This window comes from Dendrobates tinctorius, unplaced genomic scaffold, assembly GCF_039654945.1.
Source record: "Dendrobates tinctorius isolate UK_male_01 unplaced genomic scaffold, ASM3965494v1 ptg000019l, whole genome shotgun sequence".
Taxonomy (NCBI): Eukaryota; Metazoa; Chordata; class Amphibia; order Anura; family Dendrobatidae; genus Dendrobates; species Dendrobates tinctorius.
The window spans coordinates 86,613,629-86,629,855 of record NW_027361687.1 but is presented as its reverse complement, the minus strand read 5'-3'; the positions used below and the strand labels follow the sequence as shown (position 1 = coordinate 86,629,855).

The 16,227-nt window shown below is 42.9% G+C and overlaps 1 protein-coding gene across 1 annotated transcript in view; it reads left to right on the top strand.

Moving 5' to 3' along the window:
- Positions 1 to 5,866: 5,866 nt before the first annotated feature.
- Positions 5,867 to 16,227, top strand: part of LOC141082674 (embryonic protein UVS.2-like) — a 54,792-nt gene continuing 44,431 nt past the window's right edge. Inside the window, exons 1-7 of the mRNA XM_073566621.1 lie at positions 5,867 to 5,939; positions 6,074 to 6,211; positions 6,301 to 6,418; positions 11,709 to 11,887; positions 15,349 to 15,430; positions 15,583 to 15,710; positions 15,849 to 15,964. Coding sequence (XP_073422722.1) covers positions 5,867 to 5,939; positions 6,074 to 6,211; positions 6,301 to 6,418; positions 11,709 to 11,887; positions 15,349 to 15,430; positions 15,583 to 15,710; positions 15,849 to 15,964 — 834 coding nt within the window. The remainder of the gene's footprint in view (positions 5,940 to 6,073; positions 6,212 to 6,300; positions 6,419 to 11,708; positions 11,888 to 15,348; positions 15,431 to 15,582; positions 15,711 to 15,848; positions 15,965 to 16,227) is intronic.

Genomic DNA, 16,227 nt, shown 5'->3' with positions numbered 1-16,227 from the left:
TGGGAAATTTACACCCCGGGCTCAGTTCAATTGCACAGTCATAACTCCTATGAGGAGGCAGAGACGCAGACTCATTCTCACTAAATACATCATAAAAGTCCGCCAAATAATCAGGAACATCATGCGACTGAGGAGAGGTGGAAAACACCGGAGCCTCACTAAAGGCACACCGACAACCCCAACTCACCACAGACACAGATTTCCAATCCAAAACTGGATTATGAATTTGTAACCAGGGAAACCCCAGAACAATAGTATCATGCAGATTATGCAACACCAAAAATCTGCAATTTTCTTGATGGTCTGGGGCGACCCGCATTACCACCTGGGTCCAAAACTGAGGTTTATTTTTAGCCAAAGGAGTAGCATCAATCCCCCTCAAAGGGATAGGCGTCTGAAGAGGTGTCATTGGAAATCCACAACGTTTAGCAAAATCCAAATCCATTAGGTTTAGGGCTGCTCCCGAATCCACAAAAGCCTTGGCGGAAAATGTGGACAGGGAGCAGATCAGAGTAATAGCCAGAAGAAACTTAGGTTGAACACCCCCAACAGAAAACGTGTGTGCAAAGCGTTTCTCTCGTTTAGGACAGACAGAAATAATATGCGAGGCATCTCCACAGAAAAAACACAACTTATTACGTCTTCTGAACTCCTGACGCTGCTCTCTGGAAAAAACTCTATCACATTGCATAGGTTCAGACATTTGTTCAACAGGTGGCAACACCTCTCATGCAGCTTTGCGTTCGCGCAAACGCCGATCAACCTGAATGGCTAATGACATAGAATCGTCAAGACCAGAGGGAACAGGAAATCCCACCATAGTATCTTTTACGGCTTCTGACAACCCCTTCCGAAAGAGAGCAGCCAAGGCATTATCATTCCAGGTAGTAAGTACTGCCCACTTTCGGAATTTTTGACAGTACAATTCTGCAGAATCACGACCCTGGTTCAATGCCAGCAGGGTCTTTTCAGCCTGATCAATGGCATTAGGTTCGTCATATAACAACCCCAAGGCCTGAAAAAATGCGTTCACATTAGTCAGAATAGGATCATCTGGTTTCAAAGAAAACGCCCAATCCTGGGGATCGCCACGCAGCAAAGAGATGACAATTTTAACCTGCTGCGATGAGCTCCCTGACGAGTTAGGCTTCAAGGCAAAAAATAATTTACAATTATTTTTGAAATTCAAAAATTTAGACCGATCCCCAAAAAATACATCAGGTGTAGGAATCTTTGGTTCAGCAGCATGTGAATGAGCAAGGTAGGCGGAAATTCCCCGCACTTCCGCAGCGAGCTGCTCCACACGATCAGACAATTGCTTTATCTCCATTGAGAGAAAAAAAAATTCCCCCTACGGCCTCAGAGATATAGAGGAAAAAATATACACACTTTTTTTTTTTTTTTTTTTACAATTCTTTCCTGCTATTGAGTACCCTAGGATCTGCGGTATGGCGGGCGATTCTGTTATGAATGAGTCACCGTAGGAGACAAAAACAGAAATACAAGCTAAGTCCAGAAAACCAGAGAAGTTGGCAACTATCAGATTGCAGACCCCTGAACCTATCAACACAACTAGCAGTCGCCGTGGGGGGTTCCTACGATGCCCTAGACCCCTCGATCACAGCCGGAGAATTAAATAGGCCTAAAGAAAGAAAGGGGAAATCTAAACTGCCCCAGAGCAGACCCCAAAGCAATAGGCAGCCCCCAACATATAATGACGGTGAAGCAAGATGAAAACACTAACACAGACAGAAAGATAGACTGAGCAAAGACGGGGCCCAAAACTACCTAGATAGGAAAGGACAGGAAGGCTGCTGTCTGCAATCTGCCAAAACCCTATCATAGACATAAGCCAACAAGCTGATATGAAAAAGGCCCTGAAGCAGCTAGGCTTCAAAAACTAAATCAGCACTCAGGTATTTTCAGAAGCACACCCCAGCAGGGAATGGCAGAAATCCAGAAAAACAAAGCAAAACAAAGTCAAAGCACCAATGCAAAAGGCCGAGCAGCAAACTTAGCTTTAGAGGAGCAGGAATTCAGACTGGTCTCCAAGGATCCCACAGAGAAATCACCCGCAGGGCAGAAGGGCATTGGCAGCCTTATATCCAGTCAGTAACTCCACTCAGCCAGTCATCATCATCAGCCTCAGGTGTTTGATAATCAGGCTCACTACCTTTCTTTACCAGAAGAGGGAGTTCCTCGGGCCTCAGTAATGAAGGGGAAAATGAACTCACAACACTACGCCTTCCCTTCACCGTCACTTCACCTTCTCTGCCCTGGGACTACAGCCCTACCTGTGGAGGGCTACACCATCATTGCTGCACCACACCATCTGTCCCAGAGGATCTGCTTGCAGCGTCGGCTTAACACCTCTCTTGCCAAACACCACAGGTGGCGTCATGAATCACTCATAAACTTTAATCATCAGCACACTGAACATTCCCTCTTACAATGGGTGCCCAGGGCCACGCTCCGGGTCCCAGCTGCTGTGACATCTCCCATTGAAGTTCATCGGGCCCGGTACTGAGTACCCCACCAGCCCTGGGTGGGCGACTCAACTTGGCGTCACGAACAGGATGACAAAGCCCGGTACCACCGGGTTCTGTGTGCCTAAGATTTATTGGATTTAAACATTGCTGAAAATGTGCCGAATAACCAAAATTATAGACTGTAAAATGGACTCTAAAAATGGCCACGGGCGCTGTGAAGAAGGGCGTGACAACATGGGTGGTCCTAAGAAAAGACCGCAAACTGTCCTGGGCCTCCCCTGCCTGAACTTCTACGCAACTGCAACATGGCCCACCCCCCCGAGGGGTTCGTATACTGGCTTGGTATGGAGGAGTAGGAAGCAGACGCCGCCCCCAGAAGGAGGAGCGAGAGCCAGTGGCGGGAAAAGAGTCCAGACAGGAAGAAGAACGCCAAGATGGAGGAAGGAGGGAGGCCAGGAGATCGCAGTGGAGAAAAACCACTTGCCCCCAGGCAGCCCCTGCCGGGCATACGGCCGCTGCGATATCATTTGCAGTGCCCACCTCCGCCTCCAAGCCAAAGCTGTCACTGGATGCAGCCTGCCAAGAGGAGATACATGAGAGTCCTGGAGCAAGCGTTAGAGCAGAGGCTGAGGCCCTACACAGACCTGGCGTGGCCGAGCAGGTCCACCCCGGAGACTGTGGCAGGCATCCATCCTCCACCAGCTCTGCCCCAGCTGCTGTCCGCTCATCAGGCAGCTCCGGGGGTTGCCGCCACCATAGTTCGCCACCCTGTTCTCGTGCAGAAGCCAGAACATCATCAGCAAGCACCAGGTACGATCACCGCCCCAACCATGATCCTGGTGCTAGGAACTACACCCCTGGACAGAAATGGTCCAGTTATTGTTCAGACACCCAGTGGCAGCATCCAAATCGCACCATGCCAGCAGCGACCGGTTGCAGCGCTGCTAACTGAGATACCGGCTTCAACTCCTGCAGAATCACTGGCAGCCAAGATAGCACCAGCAGCAGCTGACGTGCTACCCGCACAGGCAGTAGATGCACCCGCTGCCATTCCATCAGTGCAAGCAGATACCAAACTCACTCCTTGGGAGGAAGAATACCTGCAATTTGGGGACAATCAGCAAGAAGAGGATGTCCACCAGTTGTCCCCTGGAAGCAGCCCAAGCGACCAGCTTCCAGCACCCCAGGAGGGGGCAACCATCACTAAGAATGCAGAATAATTAACTGTCACCCAGGAGGGTATTTGCACCGTTGTGTCTTCTTCTTGATTTTTGTTGTGCATCATGTTTTCTTTCCCCTGTTCTCCAGTTTGCCCAGTTTAATTGGCAATGTTCTTATATTTGAACTGTAAAGATCATGGACAATGAATGATCCAGAACTTTCCTGTATATAGTTGCACCTCTTTAGGTGCCCCCTCTTGGCTTTACATAGGCCTTTTAGGAATAAGGACTACCTCAAGAATTGGCATTTTGCTCTTAGAATAAGGACATTTCAAAACAACTTGGCTGGATCAGTGTCCACTTTACCTAATTGCACTTAATAATAATGTTTAGCATTTTGGATAGAACAGATTTTATAGTCGGTAGTGAAATTTAGAAATCTGATTGCTAGTGAATGTTTTACAGAGTTTAGACTCATGCTCATATTTGAATAAAGATGCGAAAATTTGAATAAAGATTTAAAATTGCAGGTGACGAACCAGGCATCAGCGGTTGTCACTTAGAGTCTAGAAAAAGAAAATGTGATGAAGAAATGTGTTGATGTGTTAATACTTGAACTGGTAGTGAGTTTACTGCCAATAGCACTTTTGAATTAGGTACTATATTAAGACACAGATAGTTAAAATTGTTTTGCAACGTTCAAGAGTCAGTGCCTCCCACATTGGGAAGTTTAGATAAGAATTGTTTATTTAGCATTTAACATTTTTTTGTATGTTCCTGTATTTGTGCATCTTTGTTTCTCTTGCAGCCCGCGGACGTGCTGTGTTTAACGGGGGGTATGTTGCGCAACTGAGGGTTCAGTCGCCACAGAGGTACTGCACCACCTCCTGAGGTGTGGTACCCCACCATCCAGGTAAGGTGGAGACACCTGACCACACTCCAACACCTACATCTCACACAACATAGTAGTGTAGCAAAGCACCTTTGGTGGCTCTCTGCTTAGAACACAAAGCATGCTGGGAGGCGGGTGGAGCCTAGTTTGCACCAAAAGAGCGGGAAGAGTTTAGGATTTAGTGAGTCTGACAGAGTCAGATGAGGAGAGAAGATCCCCAGAGTGGGATGGATGAAGGAAGTGCTGCAGCCGACCTCAGTGACCTGGGTCCACTGGCACAGGAAAGAGACATTGATAGAAAGCCTGACTCTCCATAAGAACAAAGGATTTGCATGGAACATAAGGAGTGGAAGACTAAAAATTAGGGTTAGAGGAGAACCCTTCCCAAGTTCACAGCGCAAGGCCGGGGTCTGGTCCCCGAGGTTGTATGGATACTAATGGTCCTGCACCAGACACCGGAGGAATAGAAGTTGTCACCACTTTATTCCCACACAAGACTTGGGGGCACAACAGCATCAAGAGTGAGCCGGGACTAGGTAGTAAGGAGTCCCCGAAGCAGGCTACAGCTGTCTGCCGTACAAGTAGAGTTCTTAGGAACATCTGACAGGAGGAACTCCAGTGTAACTCAGTACTGTGAGTACTTCACAGTAGGCACAAGAAGGGAGACATTCAGAAAAGGCACATGTTGGCGAAGTGTTGGAATGGAGGACTTCATCTTGCCTGGAGGTTGGCTGAGCTCCAGACCCGGAGGACACAGCATGGATGCGGGCACCTGTACCACAACAGACTGTGAGTAAAGCTTTGGAACTACATGCTCTGGTGTCCTCCACTTATTCTCGCGTCAACCTCCTCAGCACTGCTACATCTCCGCGCCTGACACAGCACCCTCTACGCCTTCCCTTCACCGTCACTTCACCTACTCTGCCCTGGGACTACAGCCCTACCTGTGGAGGGCCACACCATCATTGCTGCACCACACCATCTGTCCCAGAGAATCTGCTTGCAGCGTCGGCTTAACACCTCCCTTGCCGAACACCACAGGTGGAGTCACGAATCACTCATAAACTTTAATCATCATAAGCACACTGAACATTCCCCTCTTACAATGGGCGCCCAGGGCCACGGGCCGGGTCCCAGCTGCCGTGACATCTCCCATTGAAGCTCATCGGGCCCGGTACCGAGTACCACACCAGCCACTCTGAGGGCGACCCAGATCTATCCTACCTTTTTTCATGGTGTTACAATACATAAATATGAAATTTATTCCCATAGAAAATCTAATAGCTGAAGATAAAGCTACAATATAGGATTGCTTTATTATGTACATGTGTTATCTTACAGATATTAAGGAAGAAGAACCTGAAGGAGTCTTTTCTAAAATATTGAAGGCTAACAAAAGTAAGAACTTATGGTAATATTTAATTAATGTGTAATAAAATTTAATTTAATCTGTTAACTGCATAAGTAAGACAATTACTCGATGTAAACATTTCTCTTGTAGCATTTAAGCTATCGCTATTTTCTACATTTAGACAAAACCTTGCCTGTACTAGAGGGTGACATATTGGTGAAAGCTGGACGCAGTGCTACAAACTGTAGAGAGTGCTTGTGGCCCAAATCTGCAGATGGGAAGGTCATTGTGCCCTACACGTTATCATCACCTTATTATAGTAAGAGTTTCTTGCCTTATTTATACCTAAGCAGACCATGCTAATTGTTTGACAAAAGATTAATTACATAAATATTTTTATAACACTAGACGATTGGCATCGCAACATGTTTAAGACCGCCATGGAGGAATACGAATCACTGACCTGTCTAAGGTTTACGCCTCGGGTAGCAGAGAATGATTACATCAGAATTGTATCTGGAGATGGGTGAGTTCTTCTTTTCAGGTTTTATCACATTTCTTTGAGTAAAATATTCTTCTAGTATTATAGTCTAGTCTTATAGATCTGTATCAGGTGAAGCAAGAGGAATTCTGAAGCCTGGTTAGCACTAATGTGAACAGATAAGTCTAATATTGGCCGAACCCACCAATATTGACGGGTTTGATTGATACACTAATGTATTTGGTGGTGCTGGTCAATTGGCCATGTTCAATTTCAGACTGTGTTTTGTATTGTTCCTCCAGAGAAATATTCAATGATGGCTTTCTCATAGAGAACACAGGAGCTCTCGGCTCAACAAGGTCTCCTGTGCATTCAGCAACCAGCTGAGATGGTCTTTCTGCCAAACAATCAGCTGAAGCATGATTTGGCCGACAGCCATCTGATGTGTATGGTGGACTGTAGAGATGAATCCCCTAATGCAGTCATATTTAGTCATAGCTTTGAACATTTTGGTAAAAGAGTAAAGTCACATTCCCCAACATTGCCTATGCTTGTCAATAGATTCTATGTCTATAGAATATAATGACTGAATATATGACTTGGAAATATCACAGTTTTCAACAAAAACTTTCTGAAAATACATGTTTCATTAATTGAAGAATCAAATCAATGAAAAGGTAGATTTTCCATAACTTTTTGTAGCAATTATAAAATCTCACATGTGGACAACCTTGTTCACGTAATTTATGTTTCCTAAGCTGCCAAATAGAGCCTTGTTAATAATAGCACCATGAGAAGTGGAGATTTGGGAAACCAAGGGGTGCAAGGACACTCACCAGATAAGTTCCAGTGGAGTTAGTCAGTAAGCGACATCCTTCCAAGAGTGCGTAAGTTCTATACCTAGACCATTTTTTGGGGTATGTTGGAATGCAGTCATCATTTTACAAATATCCACTGGTAGCACCTCTATAATTGATATGATTGTGTTTAGTTTCTTAGGATACATTCTAAACGTGAACCAGGTTGTCCAAATACCAAAATTGAAGTTTAGATGAGTTTGTAGAATTGCTGCAATAGTTTAGCTAAATAGGATTTTTTCTGTGACTGTATGTTTGTTTTTTTATTGCTTTCTGTGATCATTGATTTTACATGTCCCACTAGTTTCAAGGCTTAATATGAAATCGACCTCACTTGTAAAGTTGGACACGTCATTGTTACCTATGAGTATAGTAAATGTATTAGGGATGGTAGAATCAATTTAGAGGACTATGGTCCAACGGTCAGGTCAGTGCTGGATAAGAGACCTACAAACCTCCTTACCCCATGGCTTTCCTAGCTTTTCATTTGACTAGCCGGGCTAGCGCAATGTCATTATTGAGGCCGTACGTACACATGACATCGTGCCTTTACTGCTGATCAAAGGAAGGCTAGGAATGCTGGAAAGGAAGGAAATGTGTAGGTCTCACATCCAGTGGTCATAGAGTACTGACCTGGCTGATGTACCGTGTCAAAGATTGCAGCCGGTGGGGGTCGTAACTGGACCCACCCGCTGTTATCTTTGGACTAAACAGCTCTCTGCTGCCCCTATCTTATGGGCAATTACGCGATTGATGAGCAACAGAGGAGGCAGCATGCTGTTTCCACTAATAGGCCAGTTATTGATAAACTAACAGTGAGTGTATGTTATATACAGCTCTGATTCCACACATGGAATATATGTATATATCCCCAATAAAGTCACTACAAACTCCATGATAACCCAAGACTACTCACTGCCACCACCATTCAAGTTTAATACAGGCTGACTGGAGGCCTGGTTCTGGTTCTGATAACATATGGTTTTTGGGGTGTGGAACAGAACTATTACATTTTATATTTAATACAAAACGATATGAAATAGCATGCATCTTCATCCCTGATTCATCATGAAGCTAAAAATGTATGTCCCATCACTATCGGAAGTTTTCAAGCCCCAATATTTATAATTTTCTTTCAGAGACCCCAAGTCTGGAGGATAATACTAGCATCTTTTACTGTCTATGTTTAAACTCATGTACCCTTGATATCCAACCCTCTGAATAGTCCTTTCCTGCCTTAATTACCTGTCCAATCTATATACCTTTGTCTGCACACAAAAGACATCCTCCTTCATATTACAAGGGCCCTTATTTAGGAGCTGCCAGAATTTTAATTAGGTTTGTCTTTATCCAACTATACCTAATTTGCTGCACTTCTATGGTCATTGTACCATTTTAATTCTAAGAGACTCAGAAAGTCAGCTATTATTGCTACTGCAATTCTGTATGAGAGAAAGAGGAGGGGGTGAATGCCCCCTCATTAGGGGCTTCAGAGATTTTAATATTTTCTATACAGACCAGAGTACTGGGAATCGATTCTCTCATCTGTGTATAAATAAGAAGATTTACTCATTAGGTCAACTTTGCGAATATGACCCATTACAATGTACAAAATTCAAATGAAGACCGGAAATCTCTCAGCAACTGTCTGTAAGCTACCTTAAGGCCCCGTCTCACATAGCGAGATCGCTAGCGAGATCGCTAATGCATCACCGATTTTGTGGCGCTACAGCTTTCTCTCCTGCGATCTCGCTACATGTGACACGCAGCAGCGACCGCCCCCCTGCTGGATATCGCTGATCCTGCAGGAATGTCCTGGGCCATTTTTTCGTCATCGGTGTCCCACTGGCCAGCGCGCATCGCTGTGTTTGATCGCTGGATCGTTGCTGCGTCGCTGAAGAGATCTGCCTGTTTGGCAGCTTACTATCGATTATTTAGCGATGCACCAGCGATCCCTACCAGGTTGTATCGTTGTTGGGATCGCTGGTGCATCGCTAAGAGAAACGGGACCCTTAGTCTTTTGAGTGAAGAGCTGATATAAAGAGCAGCTCTTGTGCGAGCAGGCATAATGACTCAGGAGATTTACCAAACTCATTCTCTGTAGAGCACAATCCGTCCAAAGCACGTCCACTGCTCTACACACGCCTCTTGAGATGTTGTTGTCATGCACAAGGGTGCTCAGCATCAATAACCTTCACATAAGCAGATAAAGATGATGTGGCACTCACTAATCTATCAAGTATTAAAATGAACACATATGGCTACAGCTGCTTTGCATTTTATCATGCTTCCTTCAGGCCACCTTCCAGGCCTAGAAGAAGTAACAGTACACAAAACAGTTGTAGTTGTAGGTCTCCATTTACTGCTTGTGAATGTGAATATGCAAATAGTGGTGAGTGGCGCATTATTGTTACCTTACCTGTACAGGTCACTGGGTGATACACAGGGAAGAAATATGTCTTAAAAACACTTAAACAGTTATTAATAAACACTCTTACAAGCTTTTATAGCAATAAAACAGTTTGTTTTTTTAAGGACTAGAATTGTGAGTTTAAACTCAATCACAGTCCTTAAATAAAATTGTAAGAAACAGTTTTATTGCTATAAAAGTGCTGATTCTGGCTGCGATATAACATGATGTGAAATGGAATCTAATATATAAAGCTGAATGTGTGTGTATGTTTGTATGTAAGTGTGTATGCCCGGGATTGGCATCTGCACCATCGCAGCTACAGCCACAAAATTTTGCACAGTCACACGTCTGGACCCCAAGAGCGTCATAGGCTATGTTGTGAGGCAAAATTTTAACCCCGCGCATTCCAACTCACCAAACAATTTGGCCTATTATTCTTATCATTTCTATGGTGTTATCGTCCTTCTGTAGAGCTGGAAATAACACAATTTATTACTGTGCCAACACAGACCACCCTCTGACACAGACTGCATGGGGAGCCCAGTATCACACAGGATAGGAGTAGATACACGGCTCAGCAGTCAGCATCACACAGGATAGGTATGTCATCCCCTGAAGAAGTAGTCCATACTTCGAAACGCATTGGGAATAAAAACATTGATATTTTAATACATTAGAAATCGTGTACTATGTCAAGCAGTGCACGAAGTCCAAAAAAGTAACATAGGATTTGAAAGGATAGGATTAGATACACAGCTCAGCAATCAGTATCACACAGGATAGGATTAGATACACGTCAGTATCACACAGGATAGGAATAGATACATGGCTCAGCAGACAGTATCTCACAGGATAGGATTAGATGCACACAGTATCACACAGAATAGGACTAGATACATGGCTCAGCAAATGGCATCACACAGGACAGGATTAGATACTGTACACTGCTCAGCAATCAGTATCACACAGGAGAGGATTAGACACACAGCTCAGCAGTCAGTATCACACAGGATAGGAATAGATACACAGCTCAGCAGTCAATATCACACAGGATAGGATTAGATACATGGCTCAGCAGACAGCATCACACAGGATCAGATTAGATACACAGCTCAGCACACAGTATCACATGGAATAATATTAGATACAAGGCTCAGCAGACAGTATCACACAGGATAGGATTAGATACACACCTGAGCAGTCAGTAACACACATGATAGGATTAGGTACACAGCTCAGCAGGCAGTATCACACAGGAGAGGATTAGGTACACAGCTCAGCAGGCAGTATCACACAGGAGAGGATTAGGTACACAGCTCAGCAATCAGTATCACACAGGAGAGAATTAGATACACGGCTCAGCAGACAGTATCACACAGGAGAGGATTAGATACATGGCTCTGCAGTTCGTGTCACACAGGATAGGATTAGGTACACAGCTCAGCAGACATTATCACACAGGATAGGGTTAGATACACAGCTCAGAAACAGGATGTGCCAAAGGAGAGGACATTTTCATTTCAAGAATTCCACTCACTCCATCTGATTTGTTTTTTGATTTTTAAATGCCTCCAGTTTCCAGTTCAACTGCTATTTGCAATGTCCATTAACAATGCTCAGGGACAGTCCTTGAAAGAAGTAGGGATTGATTTGCAATCTCCATGCTTTTCTCATGGTCAACTTTACGTGGTCTGTTCAAGAGTTGGAACTGCCAAAAATCTGTTCATCTTTGCACCGAAAGGAAAAACCAAAAATCTTGAATGAGTTGAAAATAAAATACTATCAATACTTGGGTAATCGTTTAGTTAATTTGTGTTGCAAATCTGTAGTGTTGAATATATGATGTGAAATGTTTTTATGTGCAATATAATCATTATAATTTGTTATAACTAACCACAGTTGGTTACCATGCTCAGGCAACGCCGGGCTCTTCAGCTAGTATTAGATAACTTTCTATGTCTCTCCTACCTACAGCTTTATATCTTACAACTTATAATTCAGCCTCTGTTGATAACTTTTTAAGGAGCAATATAGTAAAGTGTTATTTTTTCATCTTTCTATCTAGTTGTTCATCAATTTATGGCCGTGTCGGAGGAGGACAGTCGCTTGCATTAGACATAAATGGTTGCATGTCTAAAGGAATCATACAACATGAGCTTAACCATGCCCTGGGGTTCTACCATGAGCATGTGAGGAGTGACCGTGACAGCTATATCACCATCATGTACCAGTATATATCACCAGGTAATTCACTTGATCTGAATGCTGAATTGCAGAGGAGTAGACTGGGATAGGCACCTCTCTAAGATGCCACCTCACAGCAAGAAGGCAGGGAAGCGGTGACACAATTTTATTGAATTAATCTTGGTCTCATCAATACTGAGGCTCCACAAAAGCAATATATAGCATGATTGCCTATCATTCTATCCTCTTTTGATGACCACAACATTTCAGCTACTGCTCCTGTCCCAAATACGATATAACAAGAGAACATAGAATGGCAGATTTGCAAAAATTTGCAAAAATTCTCTGCAGCCAAAAATATGGCAGTAATCAGCAAGTGCTGAACAACAAATACAGGGTGTTTAGTCGATACTTTTTTTTGCAAAAAAATGTATACCAAGCTGCCTCACCAACATCAAGGTAACCCGTGTCGAAGCAGTCCCTATCTAATGTATTTAATACCTGAACATCTGAACAGTGTCTTGACATGAACAGGATTCAGACAGGCTGCTCCACAGTGTGGGCTTATGGTCTGAGACAGCTCTTTTGTACACCTCACACAGGAGAGGGGTGGGGTCTCCCAAACCATGCTAAGCAAGGAAAAAATGGATTAAAAACACATGTGAAATGCACAAATGTGAACACGTCAGTCAGACAATGTTCACACCACCCATTAACTAAGATATAACAAGAGAACATAGAATGGCAGATTTGCAAAAAAAAGTATCGACTAAATACCCTGTATTTGTTGTTCAGCACTTGCTGATTACTGCCATATTTTTGGCTGCAGAGAATTTTTGCAAATTTTTGCAAATCTGCCATTCTATGTTCTCTTGTTATATCTTAGTTAATGGGTGGTGTGAACATTGTCTGACTGACGTGTTCACATTTGTGCATTTCACATGTGTTTTTAATCCATTTTTTCCATGCTTAGCATGGTTTGGGAGACCCCACCCCTCTCCTGTGTGAGGCTGGTTTCACATTAGCGCTTTTTAAGCGCACGCACGGCCGGGGGTAGCTCCGCCCCCGAGCCGGCTCTCTGCCCGGCGTGCCCGCCCCTTGCTTGTAGCGCCGCCTCCTAGCGCACAGCGGCGCCTGCGATCGGCGCACCCTATCTTTAGCATAGGGTGCGCAGATCGTGCGCAGGCCGTGCGCTAGTTGCGCTTTGACCTGCACTGCGCACTTTTGATGGTGCGCCGTGCGCGCCAAAATCCGAAAAGTTTGATTTTGGCGTGCACGGCGCACCGTCAAAAGTGCGCAGCGCAGGTCAAAGCGCAACTAGCGCACGATCTGCGCACGATCTGCGCACCCTATGCTAAAGATAGGGTGCGCCAGGAGGCGGCGCTACAAGCAAGGGGCGGGCACGCCAGGCAGAGAGTCGGCTCGGGGGCGGAGCTACCCCCGGCCGTGCGTGCGCTTAAAAAGCGCTAATGTGAAACCAGCCTTAGGTGTACAAAAGAGCTGTCTCAGACCATAAGCCCACACTGTGGAGCAGCCTGTCTGAATCCTGTTCATGTCAAGACACTGTTCAGATGTTCAGGTATTAAATACATTAGATAGGGACTGCTTCGACACGGGTTACCTTGACGTTGGTGAGGCAGCTTGGTATACATTTTTTTGCAAAAAAAAGTATCGACTAAACACCCTGTATTTGTTTTTCAGCACTTGCCATATTTTTGGCTGCAGAGAATTTTTGCAAATTTTTGCAAATCTGCCATTCTATGTTCTCTTGTTATATCTTAGTTAATGGGTGGTGTGAACACTGTCTGACCGACGTGTTCACATTTGTGCATTTCACATGTGTTTTTAATCCTGTCCCAAATACGACTGGATCAGAAATAATAATGGCCAGCAGTAAGTCATGAAAGTGATCTGGTCCCTCTTGTCTTGCTTTTTTGTTATGCTTTGTACCTGGGGGTTGCAGTATGCACTTTATTACTGAGGTCACTTTGCACCCTCAAATTGCACTGGCCCATAGAGCGCTCCTGCACATTTTATGAGAAAATGGAAAGCAGAGAGATTTTCCAGCTTACCGCATATGGCCCAGTGTGCATAGAACACCACGATCCAACTGCTCATGAAAAATATAAGTTGAAAAGATAAAGTTTCCAGTGCCTGGTTAAAATTTGAAGAAAGTCTTTCTTTCATCAAAGATAAATTGGGAAAATTGGTCCCAAGACAGACAGCATGAGAAACAAGCGATGCGTTTCGAACAAGACAGCTCTGCGAAAGAACAATTCTATTTGAAACCTGTTTCTTGTTTTTCATGCTAACTGTCTTGGGACCAATTTTCAAATTTTATCTTGGATAAAATAAAGACTTTCTACAAATTATAACCATGAGTTAGACACTTTATTTTTTTCTACTTACATTTTACGAGAGCCAGGATCAACAATAAAACTGTGAAAGAGCAGAGTTTGCTGTGTGAGTTGCCCAGGGCTATGTTATCCTGTGCAGACTGCATGGCCACCAATTATTTTTGCATTTACTCAACTCTCAATAGTTATTCCCAAGCTGATCTTAAACTTCACAAATAAGACGTGGCAGTTTACTCTAAGCACATGTCTGACAGTCAAGTACAGAAAGATCTGCTTAATCGAAGTCCTTCTACCCTCTATACCATGCCCTCCATAATTGCAGTAAATATTATTCCTGACCACTTATCTTTTACCGCTCATCAGCTGATGTGACCAGTTTATACATTACGCATGGGTGGAGAGGAATCATTTCTACAGGGTGCAATATTTCTCTTACTTTCTACAAAGTCTACATATTTTTTGTCCATGGATTATTAAAAGCCATGAAAAAAAATTCAAATGTCTATAAAAAAGTAAGAAAAAAGGTCCTAAGGATGAAAAGATTCCCGCCAGAAAAAAGTCCTCTTTAAAAATTCTAAAAAAAGTTTGATGCTTTTTATGTTACGAAATTCAATTTTTTTCAATTCTCACTATTTTTTTAACCAATTAAAATGTATAAAAGTGTATATCTTGTTATCAGAATGGTCATGTTGCTGAGTGAACAGAAAAGCAGTTTGGGACCACAGAGAGTAATAGAGCTTAGGTGATCTTAAGTTTAGCAGAACACACATTGAGAATCAAGCTGAGAATTATTAAAATGTGTGAAAAAAGTAACATTTTTGTTTTAATTTTATTTGTTTTTCTGCCACAGAGGCGCAAAAAAAATTCAGATTTTTGTGGTGATTTTGAAGCCCCAATTGCTGAAATTTTTGCTAAGATTTTTACACAACCTTGTAAAAATATGCTCATAACAAATTGAACATTTTTCAGATATACAAATTTGAAAAATTGTGAATTTTTGCATGGAATTTGTGCAAAAGGGTTGATCAAATCCAAAGTCAACCTAATGCTATGGCTCTGAATATCTTGTGAACGCTAGTCACACAAATGCTGTAAGAAGTCGCCATTTATTTGTTATTTTTATCATTATAAGATCCAGTCTAATACAGTTGTCTTGTCTTATAGGTGATATTCCAAACTTTATTAAGCTAAACACTAATAATCTTGGTCTGGAGTATGACTACTCCTCCGTGATGCATTATGACCGGTAAGTTATTGGTTAGTGACATCAGGAGTTGTACATCATTACTAGAAAGACCAAAACTAATATAAAATCTGGAATCTTCTATTCTATGATGTGTTATTCTGTCACAATCTCACGTTTCCACTCATTTTTTCTTAATCTGGTGTATCTGACAGTTACGCATTCAGCATCACTTCAGGAGAAGCCACCATTGTGCCCAAACCTGATCCCAATGTCCCAATTGGACAAAGAGATGGACTGAGTGTTCTTGATGTTTCCAAAATCAACCGGTTGTATCAGTGCAGTAAGTATTTGCAGGTCCACATTTTTCATAAAGTTGTAACTAACATTTAACAGATTGGAACATTAGAACCATAATAGGATAATAAAGATTTGTTTAGTAGTTTTAAACATTGTTTAAATTATTCTTCCCTTCTCTTAGATGTTTGTGGCAATTTATTTAATCAACAAAGTGGAAATCTGACCTCAGCCAACTACCCATCTGCGTACCCAAATAATGCCAACTGTGTTTTCCTGATTAGAACACCATCTGATCAGGTGCAGTAATGAAGAAACAGAATTATTGTCAAGCTCTCCTTTTTTTGACACAGGACAATATTTTATAACAATATTTCTGTATATCAGGAAGATGCTCCTTTCTGACAACATTAATGGATTATCCCTCCTGTTATATGGTGGTATAAATGAAACCACATTTTTTATTGGACTATACACATAGGTTAGATTACCCAACTGTGATCTCCATATATTCATTATGTATAAGTATCTATAAATCTATACTTGTAAAGTTTCAATTGTAA